Source organism: Gadus morhua, chromosome 15, assembly GCF_902167405.1.
Source record: "Gadus morhua chromosome 15, gadMor3.0, whole genome shotgun sequence".
NCBI lineage: Eukaryota > Metazoa > Chordata > Actinopteri > Gadiformes > Gadidae > Gadus > Gadus morhua.
Genome location: NC_044062.1, coordinates 11,906,629 through 11,926,621, shown reverse-complemented (window position 1 = coordinate 11,926,621; position 19,993 = coordinate 11,906,629). Strand labels below are relative to the sequence as shown.

General features: G+C 46.8%; 1 protein-coding gene across 20 annotated transcripts in view; it reads right to left on the bottom strand.

Moving 5' to 3' along the window:
- kcnma1a (potassium large conductance calcium-activated channel, subfamily M, alpha member 1a) overlaps nucleotides 1–19,993 on the bottom strand; it is a 150,162-nt gene that overhangs the window by 108,293 nt on the left and 21,876 nt on the right. For all 20 annotated transcript variants that reach the window (XM_030378373.1, XM_030378372.1, XM_030378392.1 and 17 more), the window contains one exon: nucleotides 10,359–10,520. In XM_030378373.1, the coding sequence (XP_030234233.1) occupies nucleotides 10,359–10,520 (162 nt within the window). The remainder of the gene's footprint in view (nucleotides 1–10,358; nucleotides 10,521–19,993) is intronic.

Below are 19,993 nucleotides of genomic sequence, written 5' to 3'. Positions count from 1 at the left end.
ATTGATGGATTGATCCCACTACGCGCATGTTAACAGGCCCTGCTTGGCTCGCTCTGTCTGTCCGCCTCTGGAAACCAATCCACCGCACTTTCATTAAACGCCCCAGAGACATCGTTCTGCGTGGTACAGAGATCGGGAGTTTTGATGGAGAAACAATCGCATTGTTTAGTATAAGATGGTAGAGTAAACTACTATACTAGTAGTATAGAATTCTGTAGCATAGTGAGTCCCGTGTAGTAAACAATAGTTTGGTATGCTACTATATCATAGTATACAAGTATACAGTATATATATATATATAGCAGTTTCCTGCAATACAATGATCTTTGTGTCTCTTTATGTCTCTCTCTATCTCCCCCTCTACCTCTTCTCAGGGCTCACACTATCTCATTCCCTCTTTGTTACATCCCACTCTCCTCTCTCTCTATCACTTCCAGAGTTTCACTGCCCTTACTGACTTTAAACTCACCACCGTGTCTTGCTGTTTGCAAACCCAAAATGATGTAATTATAGGCCCTCGGATTGGAAGCGCACATTGATTGGTCACGAGTGCGCCTCATGGTTGAAGGGGCACAGGGGGTCTTGCAACTGAGGCCAGGCCAGGTCCGGAGCCGGTAAGACCTTCTGTATTCCAGATCCACAATTGGACAGGGATGTCCAATTGTGTTTTTATCCCTGTATCCTAACCCTAATCCTGACGCCGACCGTAACTTCTCCCTTCCTGGTGCCTCAACAAAACCACTTCGCTCGGGGGTGTGCCACATTTTCTACATTAGTCAGGGTCTCTTCTGGAATCTCTAGAAATGTGGGGTCCCCCTGGCCTGTAACATTCCCCTAAACCATTTCTGGAAGAAACAATTTTTCAGACACCAAAATCTTCCAAAGCGGGTCAAATGACTTTGTCACAGATGCACAGGTCCAAAACAACAACTCCCATCGACCTATCAAAGGGTATTCCGATAGGTAACACACATTGAAATGACTTTATCTCGGGAACGGACGGTCTTATCACTGGAAATTACAACTGGAAATCAGGCGTCTCCGTCCCTCTGTGCTCCATGCAGCATGAACAGCAGTCCATCAACATTCACAGGACATCAGTCAATGATAATTGGATCGCTATCGACATCGCTGCTATGTTATGGCCAATATAATAGGAATAGCATATACATCCACTATTTATCTACCACTCTTCATTATCTTAAGTGACCGAGCCAGAGAAAACTTTTTGGTTTGAGTTTAGCTCCATTACACACATTTCTGTGATCCAGTGATGTATTGGGTCTATTTTTGGAATGCTAATGAATCACAACCCTGGTGTGCTTATTACTCATCCAGTGATTCATCAGTTAACTGATCATTGATCTGTTGGTTGGAGCAGGGGACAGGCCTCGCAGTTTCACATATTCTCTTGCCCAAGCCAGCCCTAGACTCGCAAGTTCACGAACGTCCATTAACCTCTCGCACAAATTAGATAGAAAAACACTCTAGTCCATCTGCAGTGGCAGAAAATGGTCTCTGAAAGAGGCTTATATTAAATACACAAATGGGTTATCTCAGTGCACCAAAGCGCAGTGACATAAAGTGCATGTTATGTTATTTTTTGTTATGGATGCTAATGACAGTAGGAATAAAGTCTTGGGTAAATGTATTTAAATGTATTCACATCTATCTGTGATTTAGGGACTCAAAAACCAAGAGATGAACAGTGAAAGTAGAGCGGAGCAGAAATAAGACTGTAGGGGAACCGACCCGGCATGGATGAATGGATACTGAACAGAGCCCAGAGAGATGCTTGGATATCTCTGTATCTTCCAGCTGTAAGACCGAGTCTGATGTAGAGAAATGGCATCGGGATTTATTCCTGGAGGAATGATAACATATTTTCTGTTCAACAATTTTCTAAACACACAGAATGTAAGTGTGGCCCTGTGCGCATGTGTTTCTTTCGAGTTTGTGTGTGTGTGTGTGTGTGTGTGTGTGTGTGTGTGTGTGTGTGTGTGTGTGTGTGTGTGTGTGTGTGTGTGTGTGTGTGTGTGTGTGTGTGTGTGTGTGTGTGTGTGTGTGTGTGTTTCAAGTGTATGTGTGTGTATGTGTGTGTGTATGTGTGTGTGATTCATGTGTGTGCATTCATCCGTGTTCATGTGTGTACCCGCACGACACGTGTTTGTGTGCGTTTTTGCATCAGTGCCAGTGTGTTTCGAGTGTGAGCGAGTGATTGCCTGCAAGATCGGCGACGGTTTGACAAAATAAAAAAAGGCGCTCGTTGCAAATGAGGCGACACTCAATGGCAGAAGGGCCATTAGACGGCAGAAAAGAATCTCCCCATAGGTCTCAGGTTGCATTACGGTGACACTGTGTTCCTGACGAGCGACACTCCTAGCGGGTGACAGCGGAGGATAAACAGGGGAGATGGCTCCGGCGCTGCGTTAGGCCGCTGACAGCTGTAGCGCCACTGATGAGTTTACTCACACTGCGGAATCAGTTCCGCACACACACACAGGCAGAATAATAAGCGTGATCAGATATCGCACACACATACACACACACACACACACACACACACACACACACACAGAATAATAAGCATGATGAAACATTGCACCCACACACGCAAACACGGGCACATGCGCATAAATGCACAAACAAAAACACATGCTAACATGCACACGCACACACACACAAACAAACAGGCATGCAAGCTTAGTTACGTCCATTGATGCGGCCGCACACAGATTCGACCCCATCACACACAGACGGGTAAACAAACACGGACTGTAAATACAGATAAACTAAAACAAATAGAAGAACTGCGGATGGTCTGAGGCTCAAAATAAAACAAATCTAATTAAGACGACTAACACAAAGACACACACACACACAAACATACGCATACGTGTACGCGCACACACACACGCTCGCGCGCACCAAGAAGTCTCACCTCGCATACACTCATTACAAAATCGCTACCCCGTCGCGCACACATGCCATTGTGAGGAGCAGAACAGTGTGAAGGAGTAGGGTGGGAACGCGTTGACACTTATTTCCTTCCCAGCGGGACACGGGGACACAAAGATAAACAATGGTCCTTCCCCACAGAGTCCCCACAAGGTCTGGAAGACACACACACTCCCACATACTGGCACGCCAATGCACTCCGAGAGGCACGCACTCACAAATATCACACTCAAAGTATTTCGACTTTATCTCACATTTTGATTGGTTAACGTAAAGTTTAAAGCTGATGACATCCGGTCCGAAAACTTTTAAAATGCATATATGATGTATATGTGTCACTTTATGACACTTCAGGTCCTTTAAATGCCCACCCAGGGTTTTGTGTTCACCCCAGACAGTTTTCACTTTTCTGTTTTGCCCATTCAACATCAACATCCCCACTCAACTCATTGTAAGCAGTGCCTGCTTCATGATGCCTTCCTTATCATGAATGTGTCGCCCCTCATTTGTCGATTCATTAGTTCATCATGTTAGTATTCTAAACTATTTGTGGCTATCCTTTACAAAAGCAGGAATAACAACCGGGCAAGTTAGTGATCAAACTCGAGGATGGATATCCTTGCAAAACTTCTTCTTGTGTACAGTGTCTGTGCCAGACATGGCTATATGTAGTCAACGTTGCCATGAAAGGTTTAGCAGGGGGCTTAATAGAAACCGAGTACAATGCACGTCGTTTTTTTACACAGATATGGCATCAAAGTTGAGTTAGTGAGTTTGTTCGTTTTCGACACTGACATTTTAAATGACATAACTGATAGATAAATGACGGTTGACACGTTAACTATAAGGACAACATCGGTACTGAGAGGCAGTGACGTCTGGGATATAAAGGTTAATATACAATGAGCCTTTGATATTGTAAAGGCTCCTGTTGGTGCGGGGGGTGGGGTCTGCTTAACCTTGAGAGGCGGCTGGCTTCGCGAGATTACGATCCCCGCGAGAATCCGTGTCAAGTTCCTCATCTCAAGGATCAATCAGCGTCCCGTGAGGAACGACGTGATGCGCGGGATACGTGATAGACAGTGATAGACGGATTCAGAAGGGCCCGCTCCGATCAAAACCGTTCTCAAGGCCGACTTCCCAGATGGTTCTGTGTCAGAAACCATACGGTGTGTCAGGTAAAGGTCTGCTCATGCAACCTAAAAACTGTCTGGGGGGGGCACGAAAAAGCCTGTTTAGGTGTGAAAAGGACCCCAGATGTGTCATAAACACACGTACAGCGGAATAACTAGTCCTCTTGCGTTTGGTCTGCACACACTTCCACATCAGCCGGCTGCTCTTGTAGTCATCGTCCTCACAGTATAAATGCCAGATCGTTTCAGATAGCTAGTTCCTCGTTGTGAACCCTTGGACGGCTTAGCTGATGATATTGAGGTAGATATGAAAAGGGTTTCGGTTGGTTCATCGGTCCTTACCATGCCCCATTCGAGTAGAAAAACACCAAAGTTACATTTTGTTAAAGCGACGTCAACCCGCTGAACCCTTAACCTAACTATAGGTAGCTCCCTGGACGAGGACGCTCGCAGTGCATCGGCTTGGCAGATGACGACGATGACGGAGAGAGGGCTCCATGTGTGGACGGCCATGTGATGGGAGGCTGTATGCACGGGCAGAGGGATCACCATAGGGCTAGGAACCCAGCCATGGGAACAGATGGTCCGCTGTCCCCCACCAAAGATCGCATTAAGAAAGATGGCAGGGCTGACCTATTTCTGGACCCGGCATGCCGGGCAAATCAGCGGCACAGCGAGACAAGGGGAAATATCTACGTGGAACGGGTTATAATCCGCCGCCCTTTGTCTTCTTCATTACGGGATTTAAAAAAGGCATTTTTTTAGGGCACCGTCATTATAAACTCAAGAGAAAAATTATAAAATGATAGGAGGGTAGCTTACTATTTTGTGTGCCTGCTTTGGTAGTGTGAGCTTGCCGGAAAAAGGCTATTTCCATATCCTGTGTGAGTGTAGCTGTCAAAGCATTTATAAGCAGTCCATTATGAGATCAGAGGTGAGGTTTGGTTCTGTGTTGTTTCATTGAATCAGCGTTGTCTCTGTTGCTGTGGTTCTATTCTCTGGAGATATTACAGTGAATCATTAGTTTGTTATTAATATTTTGTTTTCAGGTAGAAGCGGACAAGGCTTGTTGCAGAAAAACGCCAACTTGTAGACTGTGGATATTGGCTTTCAAATCCGGAGCCTTTTCACAGCTCAGCACACACTCAGCCTACCGACTAGTCTTCCCCACATAACAGGACTTCCCTCATATTTCCATTTGGTAATATTTCCATTATTGGTGGACTTTCTCATCCTCTATTCTGAGGGCTGTCAGTCTAGATTATTCCCGGGGTCATTGACACTAATAGCTTGCCCTCTCACCTTGCCGACTAAATTCTACACTGGCTGTAGTGAATTGGTTCCTAAATAATTGATTGGTCCATATTGTGGAGGTGATGGGTGACATAAACAGCTAAAGACCCATATAGAGCAGTAGGGCGGCAGCTGCAGGCTAAAGTATCACTCATTTTACCCCATTGCTTTTCCAAAGGCACACGAGATGACTCCTACGCTAATAGAAATTGGATACATGGTGAAGGGTGCGCTGTTTGTTTTGTGAGTGTGTACATGTGTGTGTGTGTGTGTGTGTGTGTGTGTGTGTTTGGGTGTGGGTGTGTGTCTGTAGGTCGTGGTGAAATGCTAAGATCACACAAGGACAGTCGACTTTGACAAACGGTGTCTCATCTAAAAGGATAGCGGGTTTTCACCAAGGCTCCGTCCGTGAATGTTAAAACAAACACACACACACACACACACACACACACACACACACACACACACACACACACACACACACACACACACACACACACACACACACACACACACACACACACACACACAAATAACTTCTTGCAAACATAGATGCATGCACACGGGCCCACACACATGGACGCATGCGCACACACCACACGAACCACACACACAACCACACACACACACACACACACAGCTAGCCGGAGGTGACCGTAACAGCCTCCCTCTCCTTCGTCTCTGTCCTCCCAGCAGCCCGTCAGCGTTCAGAAAGAGACAGGGTCCCGACCTCACCCCCCACCCAGACTAAATGATGACACTGTGAGGACAGATACGTGTTCATTAACCTCCGATTCCCATGAGGCCCCAGCAGTCGGTCGACAGCCACACACAACGCACCGCCTCAGGGGCCGCCACGACGACAGCAAGGAGGCCCCCTCCCTCCTCTCTCCCAGCCAGTAACACCGGCCCTCACTGGGAGACAACACAGAGGGGTGGGGGTGGTGGTGGTGGGGGTGGTGGTGGTGGTGGTGGTGGGGGTGGTGGTGGGGGTGGTGGTGGTGGTGGTGGTGGTGGTGGGCCAGTCTCACGGCTGGATTTAGATTTGAATTGTAATTCAATCAGCCCTTGGGTATACTTGATCTTTCACTCGCTACGAACTCATCAAGACCCACAAATGAACAGAGATGGAGGGCTCAGCCCATCAGACGACCAGGGGCAATCCATCTCCATCCAGCCTTCCCCTTCCCCTTCACTTATCCCAGAGAGCGGAGCCTGCATCGAGCCCTAATCCGCACTGTGCACGGGTGTGTGAGTGGCTACGCGTGTGAGAGTATGTGACTGCATGGTTGCAATGAGTGCATACGTGTGTGTGTGTGATTGTGTGTGTGTGTGTCTGTGTGTTTGTACATACTGTATATGCATGTGTTCCTCTGCGTCTGCCTCAGTGTGTGTGTTTGTGTGCGATTATTCATGTGGGTGGACTAATTAATGTATGCGGTTGTACATGCATGTGTACACGCCTGTGTTTGTGTATGTATGGGAGGACATTTGTGCGTGCGTGAGTGTGTGGGTTTTCGGTTTGTGCGTGTGTCTATATGATGACTAAGCACCGCTATGGCACCTTGCTTGTTGCCATCCAGGCTGGTCGCTCACAAACACACACACACACACACACACATACACGCACACACATACACGGATGTTTACTGAGATTTGGATCTGCGGCGGAACACAGACGGGGGGCCAAGCATCTCAGTAAAACCACCCACACACCCACACACACACACACACGCACAAACACACACACACACACACACACACACACAGCTCTTCTCTGGGTGTTATGTGTACGAGACAGGGCAGGGAACCATGAGTTCACAAACGGTTGGAATCCACCCCAATGAAGATACACTCATTCACCTCCATGCACACACCTCCACCACAACTCCACACTGCAGTGGAGACAACGCAGAGAAGAAGAACGAAAAGAGAAAGAAAGAATGAAAGAACAAAGAAGCGAAAGAAACGAAAGAAGAGAGTATATGCCAGTGGAATACAGCTCAATAGTTTGTGCACCAAACTGTATATGTCTCCCCGGCAGCAATCATTGAATTAAACGTTTTTCTATTGACTTTCATTAATATGTATCAGGTGACTGGTAAAAAAATCACTACTGTACACTCTGTGGGGCGATTGTGTACGCGTGTGTACGTGGTTGCATGCATGAACGTGTGCATAAGTGCCTATCTCCACGTCCTAATGGTTTTGTCCTTCATCTCCTTCACAACACACACACACACACACACACACACACACACACACACACACACACACAGAGAGCAGAGAGCAGCTTGGCAGCGTGCACGTTTGCGGGGCTGGGTATTAAAGCAGGAAGGATGGCACGGCCATGCCAGTGGAACTGAGAGTAAGGAGGGGAAGCGATGGGAGAGAGAGGGAGAGAGGGAGGCTGGTTTTTGTGTCCAGCTGACAGCTCCTGTGAGGGCGCTACTGAATCCTCCTCTCCTCTCCTCCGAGCATCCTGGAACTCGATCGGGCGCTAAGCAACCAGCGCATTCCCGCACACTTTTCCCCGGCGAGTGCGTTTGGAGAGCCCATCTCCTCTGCCGTCTCGTTCCATTTCCCCCCAGACGGCCCGAGACGGTCTTACGATGTGCAACAGATGTGAAACTACTCCCATGCGAATGGCAGCGTGGGTAATCGTTAGTAAACAGCAATGTCCAACAGGTTCTCCACGTTTCAGAGCTGTGTCCCAAAGCACATTCCCTCAGCCATCGTGTGGATGGTTGTAAAGGCCACCTCTACACTGGAAATGTATATAATATATAATCAGCTTTCAACGCATTTACAATGTTGCAGACACTGTTACCGAAAGCCACTTAAACAGCCACTGAAGAGCAGGGAAGGGGTTAGGACAACTTGCTCAAGGTTGGCTACAGGTAGAATAGAGGCGTCTGAGGGATCGAACCCAGTAGCTGTATCCGGGAGTAGAACACCATAGCATCTAGACTATCTCCGTGCTTTTCTCCTACGTTTTTTTCCCAGACCTTCTGCACACGTGACAGAGGTAAATCCGCTGTGGCCGATGCATGTCACTTACATTTGACGTGCTGGGTAAGTGCAGGCCACTCAAGACATTGACAACCATTATGGGTGGGAGAAGATACTGAGCTTCAGGTAGGGATCTGTGATCTGCAAGAGAGTTGATTGGAAAGAGGTTTGTGCCCCTGTCTGTATACAACCGCAACAGGGTATGAATTATGCATCACATGTCTTGTTGGGCTTGGTGCATTTCTTGTTTGTGTATGAGGACTTGTATTGCTATTTGGACAATGTTTGGCTCTTATCTTTTCGTATCTCTGTCCTAGCCTTCTGTTGTGACACCCACGTTTCCCATGTGTGGGATGTATAAAGATCGTTGACAGAATAATTTCAAACTGAATCTATTGGGCCAGGCAATATTGTACAATAATAACAAAAAGGTGTGTCCACCTGAGAGTGTATCGCTAGCAGACAATGTTACATCGATAACAAAATCCATGAAGGACTGTCGAGAAAGGAAGCAATACAGCAAATGTGTTTGGCTGGTTCAAGGCTCAACATTTAGGGAATAGACAGTGGAGGGTGAGATGAGGGTCAAAGGAGGGAGGGAGAGAGAGAGAATAAGAATCGGAGAGAGAGGCTTTTATTTATGAGATCGACAGTGACAATCTAACCTACTGCATACACAGACACACGCATACACACAGACACACAGAAACATGCAATCCAATAAATAAACAACCACAAACACTTGCATATGCGCAAAAACAGATTAATAATAAGCACACTGCTCTTGTCAATTTAACTGGCTGAGAAAAAGCTAAACTAAGTAGGTTGTAGTGCTCTGTGTACGCGTGCCTATGTGTCTGTGTGCATGTGTGTTTGTGTGCGTGCGTGAGCAAGTTATTGTGTGTGTGTGTGTGTGCATTTGTGTGTGCGTGTGAGCGAGTTATTGTGTGTGTGTTTGTGTAATTGTGTGTGTGTGTAATTGTGTGTGTGTGTGTGTGTGTGTGTGTGTGTGTGTGTGTGTGTGTGTGTGTGTGTGTGTGTGTGTGTGTGTGTGTGTGCGTGCGTGCGTGCGTGCGTGCGTGCGTGCGTGCGTGCGTGTGTGTGTACTACTTTGCATGTGTATTTGTCAGATTGTGCAATGCAGCAGAGGCTACTCTGTGCCAGTTCAAATGCCAGGCTCAGAGAGCTTGGCAAGAACAGCTAAGAAAAATTGTGCAAATGCTATGGACATTGGAGAGCCGCAATGGGGGATCAGGTAGTTCACAGAAGTCATCCGATGGAAGAATTAGCACCGGAGTCGGCACCCCAAAAAAGATCCGGAGGGTAGGGGATGTGTAAAAAGCAATGGATCAAACATGATGTTCGATTCTGGCCTTTGACACCTCTAACTCAAAACTTGCGGTTGAGCTTTTTTCCTGTCAGCAGCACACGGCCCGGCCTTCCGTGGCATGGAAGGTCATTACATCGAGGCATGATGTTAAGGGATCCGGGAGCTGGGCATAGGTTGAAACGGTACGGGTGTGTAACCATCATTAGGATGGCAAGAAACTCTCAGGCCATTGCTACATTGATGATGCATTAAATGTGCTGTAGGTACGATTGTTGTAAAGAGAGAAAGAGCAAGATTTTACAGATAAACAACCTGATAAAACGCACCCTGCCTTTCTGCTCCCTCCCTCCCAAAATGTTTCCTCAAGTGAGATGATTAAGCAGTGTGGGCGATTGTGATTGACAGGCCAGATGGATTCACCAAACCAATCAGGGAAGAGATTGTCAATAATGTTGCCCAGAAATGAGCAGTCAGGCTCATTGGCAGGCGCAGTAATCTTCTTCACGTATCTCACTCGAAGACTTGAAGTAAGACTTGGGACATTTGGGGATCGAACCCAGTATCTTACTGGGTTCGACCCAACTGGGAACCCAGCACTTTACTGTAGGTAGATAGAGAGCGGTAGAACTTACTAGCACTCGGCCGGTGAGCGTCTGGGCAGATATCATGACTCCCGCCCAGTCCTTGACTGAGGTCATCCACCCCACCTCGCTCATGGGCACTTCCTCCTTCTCATCTGCCTTGATCGTCCCGTCTGCCTGAATAACCACGGGGTTGGTCAGCTTCTGGACCTCCTGGGTGAAGAGAAAGGGCAAAAAAAGAAGAGTCAAGTTTCAATGTGATTCGCCGGGAAAAAGGGGGAAAAACGGGGAAATGTGTTGGAGTGTTGTAAAAACACATCGCAATAGACAATCAATAGACTCACAAAAGCCGAACACCAGGCACAGATGGTTCTATGTATGTATATTGACTGGACGGAGAAGGAAAACATGGAGGAGAGGGGATGACCTTTGTGGCACAGGGGCGCAGGTCAGGATCGAACCTGGTGTCAACACAATGTGTGTGTTGCTTACATCGGGGCACTAGGGATCAGTCGCAGAGATTCTAATCAAGGCAATTCTAGCCCTTAGTCACAATTATAGCCCCCCAAGGGCTTCACAGGGCACAATATATGACGACCTCCTAACCCTGACTCCTCCTAAAAAGGACAAGGAAACGCTCCCCAAGGTCAAGGGAAGGAACCTTGAGAATCCTTCACACTCTTTTTCCTTTGGTTTGGGGAGAAGTATCCCTCCTTCCAGGGAGGGTTAGCATCACGATGGTAAAAAAGCACTGACACAGAGACATTGCTACACAGCAATGGTTCCCTGAGGAACGAGGGCCAGGGAAGAGAAGCAGAAGAAGAAGGAGAATGTGTCCAGTTGTCAATATGCCCCCTAGCACATGCATGTGCAATGAAACATGCATGTGACTGTATGGCTACTGTCCCTAAGGGATCGCATAGAAATTCAGCTGTCGTACTATATGGCATATGTCGACTGTCGGTGTGCTGATGTAGGATGTGTGTGTGTTTATGTGTATGTGCGTGTCATTTTAACATATTGGTCTGTTAGGTCCGGTTCAGTGGTTCTGAGGGTGGCCGTGCGTGTGCGTGTGTGTGTGTGTGTGTGTGTGTGTGTGTGTGTGTGTGTGTGTGTGTGTGTGTGTGTGTGTGTGTGTGTGTGTGTGTGAGTGTGTGAGCACACACACACAAACACACACACACACACACACACACACACACACACACGACAGAAACACGGTAAGAGGTCAACATGTGTCCCCTCTACCCTCGTAAAAAGCGAAGGCTTGGAGTAAGTCCCGACATATGGCTTCCCCAAGAAGAATTCCTGGCATTCGGGCAACTTAAGACCCTCCCGATCGGGGCCATTCCCTCTCTACTGTACCACAGAAGAAGCAGTGCTTGCATCATCCTTGTCTTCATTTACAGTTACTCTACCATGTCGCCGCTTTAGACATCTGACGGTGGCCGTGGCTAAGCCCGATCGCTGCAAGCGAGCAACAGATGCCGTTTGACATTGACTTGATAGCCCTTTATTTATTTATTTTTACTCCTAGCAACATCTGATGTCGGTTCATTGCAGAGAGATAAAGATGGCGTAAAGAATAGGACGGTTGTGTTTACAGTGGGGTTTTGTTTGTTTTAGAACTGATATCGGTTTAACACCGCTATGAGTTGAGTTCTTTGTTCTGTTATCTATGTTAGGGTTTCAGAGTGTGTCTATGTTTTTGTGTACAAGTGTGTGCAGATTTATGTGTCTCTGTGTAGTGCAGGTGTTTGTGTGTGTGTGTATCTATGTTTGTGTATAAGCGTGCGTGCCTGTTTGTGCGTGTGTGTGTGTGCGTCTGTGCGTGCGTGCGTGCATGCGCCTATGCGCTTGTGTGTGTGGAAGTTAATCTGAGGTACACTGAAGTAATGGGAGGTGGAGATGAGACCTTCACCATGAACCACTCGGACCACCCCTCAGGAGGAACACGCGTTGGTTGTCGGAAGCATAGCACCGTCAGGCTAAAAAACACACATTACAGATGGCTCCCAAGGGAGGCCTGAGTCTGTTTCAGGGGGATTGTCCGGCTCCAATTGGATTACAGGACCTAATGATACAGCATGGAGGACACAGTCGCCATCTCTCCTAATTTGATTCCACCCCTTTTAACAATAGCAATGAACTGGACTGAAAAAAGCCAGCTTAGTCATAAGATCTATCTATCTGCACAGTCCCGCCTGGGGGCTGTTCCATACTGAAGTGGATGATTTAATTAATACAAACCGCCTGGGAAAACAGACACTGGACCACGCAGTGTCCAGGGACCTGATTGGTTTACTTGACGAATCGGACCCAATAATAGCCAGCACTATGACGAAATGCGAGACTTTAATAGAAAATAACCATAAAGGAGGAATGTTCCAGCATGTGTGTAAGCATCCATGTAGGTGTGTTTGTGTTGGTGATAAGGTGTGTCGGTATGTGTGTGTGCGTGCTAGCATGCCTGGATAAATCTCCAACAGACACCAGTGTGTGTGTGTGTGTTACATGTACCGAGATGTCTTAAGTTTCTCTCCGGTTGGCGGTGCTCCTGTGCAAAAGCACTCCAGGCATGTGTGTGTGTGTGTGTGTGTGTGTGTGTGTGTGTGTGTGTGTGTGTGTGTGTGTGTGTGTGTGTGTGTGTGTGTGTGTGTGTGTGTGTGTGTGTGTGTGTGTGTGCGTGTGTGTGTGTGTGTGTGTGTGTGAGACTGTGTGTGTGTGTGTGTGTGATTGCGACTGTGTGTGTTTGACTGTGTGTGACTGTGTGTGTGACTGTGTGCGTGTGCCTGTGTGTGTGCATGCGTGTCTGTGTGTGTGTGTGTGTGTGTGTAAGGGTAGGGGCGGTACTGGGGCATGGCCTGTGTCAGCCCTGAAGATAACGCCACCAGGGAGGGGAGTGGCCACTCACAACCCTCCTCACCTTGACCACACTCCGATCACACTGTATACACACCCCCACAGTCCTAGCCAAACATGAACGGCGGGTGTGTATATGCATCATTGTAAATGCATCATTCTCTCACTCGTGCGTGCGAGAATGTGTGCGTGTGTAGGCGTGCGCATTTGTGTTAGGGTGTGCCTGTGTGAGTCTGTGAGTGCATGCATGGTGTGAGTGATTCTATGTGTGCTCAGGTACACAATGGATGGAGGGAGGGTGCGGTGTGTGGTGGTGGGGTTGTGGGTGGAAACTCCATGAATAATAAATGGTGCAGCGGGCCCCTAACAGACGATCCACCGGATCACAGAAGACACACACTACGGACAAGAGAGAGGGGGCTCTACTCCATGTGAGAGGCCCAGGCATAGAGCCTGAGAGCCGGGGAGGAAGCGAGTGAGAGAGAGGCACCCATGACAAGAGGAAATCAATCAGCCTGCTATATATACACCCACGTGATGTCACAACAAGCTGAGACAGAAGGAAAGAGGCTCGGGGAGGGGGTGGGGTGTGTGTGGGAGAGCAGGGTAAACAGGGGTTGAGGGAAATGCTTTGTTATTATAGCGACACGTTGGACAGGACGTTAGTCTAGGATCAGAGAAAAGCCCACCTTACACCCCCAATCGTGTTTACTTCAGTGTGCTGTGCTTGATCGAAATAACAGTTGACAGGTGTATACTGTGTACACATTTTCCATACTGATTAAAAAGAACAGAATACGTTCAAGAAATCGTAGAGAACGACACACTTCAAGCACGGAGGACTCATAGTGGCGATCATAGGGGTTTAAAAATGGGATGAATATGGTAAAAGAACGTGAGGTAAATATAGATTATAGACAAGATACAAAGAGGTAGAAGACCAACAGAGCACTAGCAGTGACGACTCGATGTGGAAACACAAACACACACGCTCAACACTCAAACAAAACATGACATATGAAAAGGGACACACACACACCAAAGATACAGACACACACTCCCCCACAAAGAGATCAGAGACCATAAGAGAGAGAATGAGAGAGTGCGAGAGAGAACGAGCGAGAGAGAGACCAAGTGAGTGGTCGGCAGGTGGAGAGGATGGAGGAGGAACATGGACACTGAGGGAAATTGAGTAAGACAAGCGAGGGGGAAAAGCCAAGAAAAACAGAAGGGAGAGCTGAAGGTGACAAGGTGGGAGAAATCTTGATCTATAGCAACAGGGAAAAGGGCGGGAAAGAGAGTACAATGGAGGGAGAGAGAGAGAGGCTGAAAGGATAGCAAGAGTGAGAGAGAGTGAGAGTGAGAGTGAGAGTGAGAGAGAGAGAATTAAGAGGGCCTAGGGGAAATGAAGAAAGATAAAGCAGGAGGGGGGGATAAAGAGAGAGGATGACACTGAGAAAAGTGTCACCCTCAAAAGGAAAACAAGAGAGAGAGAGACTCAGAGAGAGAGAGAGAGAGAGAGAGAGAGAGAGAGAGAGAGAGAGAGAGAGAGAGAGAGAGAGAGAGAGAGAGAGAGAGAGAGAGATGGATGGATGGATACAAATAGGATAGAGTACTATAGGAGGGGGGTACGGGGGAGGGAAAGAGAGAGGGGTAGACAACGAGGGGGAGAAGGGAAGGGAAGAGAGAAGGAAATAGAACCTGCAGTGGCAAGAAGGAAAAAGAGCAAGGGGAGGGCAAGAAAGAGAGAAAGATCGAGACAGAGAGAAAGAGAGCGAGAGAGTGAAAAAGAGACACCAACAGGGAGAAAGAGAGCACAAAAGAGATGCAGAGAGAAAGACAGAGAACGGTGAGAGAGAGATACAGAGAGAGAGAGAGAGAGAGGGCGAGAGAGAGAGACAGAGAGAGAGAGACAGAGAGACAGAGAGAGAGAGAGACAGAGAGAGAGAGAGAGAGAGAGAGAGAGAGAGAGAGAGAGAGAGAGAGAGAGAGAGAGTGAGAGAGAGAGAGAGAGAGAGAGAGAGAGAGAGAGAGAGAGATGGAAGGAGAAAGACACAGAGTTAAAGAGAGAGCAAGAGAGACGGAGAGAGCGAGACAGAGGGAGATTCAGAGAGAGCGAGAGAGGAAGAGAGCGAGAGAGCTAAAGGGACATGCCCGTGTGTCTGTGCTGATCTAACAGGGCTTGGCTTCAGCGCAGCTGTTGCTGCGGCCTTCGTCCGTTGGGGAAAGCTATTCCAGTGTGAGGGGCTATTTATAGACTGAGCCAGGGAGAAGGGAAACTAGTGAATCTCCCAGCATGCTGTGTGCTATTTCAGTGCCAGTACAGTTACCCATGTGTCCCCTCCCTGGGTTAGAAAACCCGGTCTGGGGCATGGCCAGAGAACTGAGTAGGAGGAGGAGGATGGAGGGGAGTATCTGATACAAACACACACACACATACCTGTATGTGTGGACACACATACATACCTGTATGTGTGGACACACATACATACCTGTATGTGTGTCCAGTCCACAGATACATACCTGTATGTGTGTCCACACACATAAGTATACACAAATGTGTGTATGTGTGTACAGTTATGGATTCACAAACGCACACACAGATGTAGGCAGACTGGCACATTAAAATGCGCACACACATACAGACACAATAACACACACACACACACACACTTCAACATAGATGCATGCATATACCTATTTGCATGCACACACAAGACAATCCGACGAAGGAAGAGATACATAGGCAAAACACACACACACACACACACACACACACACACACACACACACACACACACACACACACACACACACACACACACACACACACACACACACACACACACACACACACACAGGTGAGGGTGAAGGGTGTACCATGTGTGGAACAGCCAGTTATTCCTGGCCAAAGGTCAAGACTTGTGAACTAGTTAGCATTTAGGGGGAGGAGGGGTCAAAGGTTCTAGGCTAACCATTTTCCCGCCATATAGAGTTAGCTAGGAATACGACATTTACAATAACGTCAACACAACCAGGGAAATATAGTTCAACGCTTGAAATTCAATACATTCCTATTTCACACAATAATAGTAAGTAATAAATATACATTTCAAGCAAATAAATTAAGCGCAACAGGCTTAAGGGTAAGGCCTAATGCTAATGAGTAACTCGGGTATGGACAAACTGCCTGGGTCACGCTACTACAACGCCAGGCTCCGATAGCTATGGAAAATGTATGGCAGCTCAGCCCGCGTGATTTACCCATGATAGCAACCAGCACTGTAAATCTAAAGCAGGCCAGCTCAGCGTAAGCAAGACACCACGAATACACATCCCACGTATAACCCCTTGATATATAGTAATACAATTCCACTGAACTAGACAAGGAGCGAGGAGGAGGCGAAATAAAGTCAATGTGATAAATGTGATGAATGGAATGAATGTGACATGTGAGCAGACCTATCAATGTCACAAAAGAGGGCATCCATCTTGTGAATCGTATATATGAAAACTCCTGCGGCGTCTCTGTGTGCTGGGCCAAGTTTCAACCCCGCTGGATCCGCTAGGATAAGATGATGAACACGGATATAAGTGGGTGACATGGGTGATTTCATCTAACCGGTTTAACCCAATTCCCATAGGAAAGAGGGTATAAGAGGGTTAGATGACAAATTTCAACTCAGCAATACAGATGCAACAATAATACTGACTCAGGCTCATCGGTATGGCTGGGTTCCTGATAGGGGATTGAATCATTAAATAAATAACTATTTGAGATAGAAAGAACTATACGAAAGATACAGCACTCTTAATGGCTGAATAAACTAAATATAACTCATTAAGGGCTGAAAGATCAAATCAATGTTCAAATTCTGTTTAAGAACACAGGAGAACCAAGGAGCTACATGATTTCAGGTCTCAGCAGCAGCAGCAGCAGCAGTAGCAGCCTCACAGAGCTGAACGCCTCCGTGGACTAAACAGGAAGACGTGGAGAGGAGGAGGAGATAGAGAGTGATGGAGGAGGAGGAGGAGGAGGAGGAGGGGGAGGAGGAGGAGGAGGAGGAGGAGGAGGAGGCTGATTCATAATGCTGCGCAGCATCTCAACCCATTGATACCCGATTTCCTCAAGCCTCAGTGGTCCGCGGTTAAAAATAGCGCCCGGCACGCGGTGACTTGTGGGAAAACGAAAGGTCAGCGATTGTCGTCAACTGACCGTCCTATCGCTGGGCTTTCGCTCTGAAGCGGCAGCGGATCGCGGCCGAGAAGCGACGGGATAATGGATGCAGATTGAGATGCAGGCGAGATTACCCACAATGATGAGATTAGGGGTGGAGGGGTAGAGAGGAGGGGGGAGTGTGAGGGGTAGGGGAAACCAAACCCCGGTGCAAAAGTGGTCTTTCTCTCGCTCTCTCTCTTTCTCTCTCTTATAGTAGCTAGCTTGTTGGGTATTAGCATGATATGACGTAACTGGAAGGGGAAAAATTAAGGACTCATATGATCAAACCTATGAGATATAACTGAATGTATCATGAATAATTATCAATTCCAAAATGAGGAAAATACAAAGGAAGAATAAATGTAATTATTAAAACAACTATACATCAGTGTTTCCGTCTTCGTTATGGAGGAGTTATTCTTAATATAATATTCACAGGTGATCGGTATTCTGAAAAAGGTAAGAAGGTTAAGTCTAGACTTTGTTTATCAAGTTAACTGACAAGGAGGGCGAACGAGGGGGCGAGAGATGACGTAGAAAAGAGCAAGAGAGCGAGCAACCTAATTTGGCTTTGAGCAAAGGTAATTGCCCCTAATCACTACATCAAGCTAACACTGGAGAGATGTAACCTGGAGAAACACACCACAAAGGTGAATTATTTAATGAAAAGATACGGCAAATAAAACCGTAGGAGGAGGATATTGTGCAGCCATTACCAAATGAAAATACAATTCACACACACACACACAAAGTTGTTAACAGAAGGGCACCCTTTTAAAACACTAGATCAGGAAAAAATTGGACTTTGATCCATAAAAATTAATTCCTTCTGTATCAATCATCCTTGAGTTAACCTTTTCAGCGAGTGTTTTGCCATGTCCTCTGGAATGACGGACATGACCTTGGGCTTATTATGCAGAGATAAATCTCTCAACAGACACCTGTGTGTGTGTGTGTGTGTGTGTGTGTGTGTGTGTGTGTGTGTGTGTGTGTGTGTGTGTGTGTGTGTGTGTGTGTGTGTGTGTGTGTGTGTGTGTGTGTGTGTGTGTGTGTGTGTGTGTGTGTGCGCCATTGAAGGGTAATGATTGATTTATATTCTCTTGGAGGGGGCCGTGGTTCAGATCACTTACATCACCTATGAATCAAAAGGCATATTGGATATATCTGAGACATACCATATTTTATTTTCTTGGATACTAGTATTTCTATTGATTGATTGCTGTCTTTCTTTGTGTTAAAACCCTTTGTAAACTACAGATTTGATGTGGGATATCGTATTCGCTCGGTTGTGTTTTTACACGACTGATAAGGGAGACCAGGGGCAATTGTAACAACGAGCGATTGTAACATGATCTCAAATTACACTGAAACTAGGCAGAACCATGAAAATCATTATGCGGTCTGTGATGAGCCCTCACTGCCTGCCAAAGGACAAATTGATATCTCATACTTGTCAAAGTTGTTCTGCCAAGACTCATTTTGTGGGTATGAAAGAAGTTGTTTTCAGCTGAAGTATCTTCCTCATTCTGCCTAAATGTTCCATGTCTAAGAATTGATGGGTCTATTGGGCCCAATCGTAAAGCTGAGTTCTGTTGCTTAACAATTATAAATAGCTTTTATGTATGCTTAATCGATTTAATTGAACTGGGATTTATTGTTGAAGGGATATAATACTGTTGTTACTCTCTGTGATGCTGTTTGTCTTTTATTTGTAAAATTACATGACCAAATATTCAGTTCTAATTTAAATGGAATTAAATGCTCAACAGATATTCAATTGTTTTAACAATGTACCGTACTTGGGAGTTCATTGTGTTCCCTGTTATTTAAATGAAGGTTCGAAACCCGACCCCTTTATTTCTCCTGGGAGTACAAGGTGCAACCACCTCCTTACCTTTGACAACTCTCATCCAAACTTTAAAGACCAGAACCCAGCAACAACAACAAACAAAGAGCAGCCTCGCAACGCCATCAGCTGTCTCTCCAACGCAGCCCCGTTCCTCTGTCAAACTTCGCCCCACCTCCTCTAACAAGCTCAGCTTTCTCGCTGCCTACGCCGCTCCCTGTTTGTCAATAAGCTGCCTCACGCACTGCACACAGATCCACTCAGAGGGGGCCTATTAATGTCAGAGAAACCCGTCCGCTGCTACACTACACGCAACGCCAGGCGCAAGATGGCGGCTGCTTGCGGAAAGAAGGCTTCCTAATTGGCTCCCTACAGTCCGACCTGCGCCGACCGATGACCCAGCCCCATAAAGAGCAAGGTCCGGATACGAATGGAAGATTCACTTTGTATAACAACATGGCTGAGAGGAAAAAGCGATTAGCAGCCTGGTGTTTTGGACGCTAATCTATTCCCGATCGCTAGTGTTAGTGGTAGTGGTGAGGTTATGATCCGGGCAGTGTGAGATGTTGCATTGAAAAGCATTCATTCTCTTGACAAGGGCCGGAATCAATTGTTATTTTTCTATGACTATGATCAATCTGAATCCATATCTCTTGGAGGTCATCTAAAGCAGTGGCAGTATAGGTGTCCCTTCCAATCAATCATTAGGCCAGGGCGTAACGCAAACTAAAACGCCATACAGACTCAAATTAACGATGC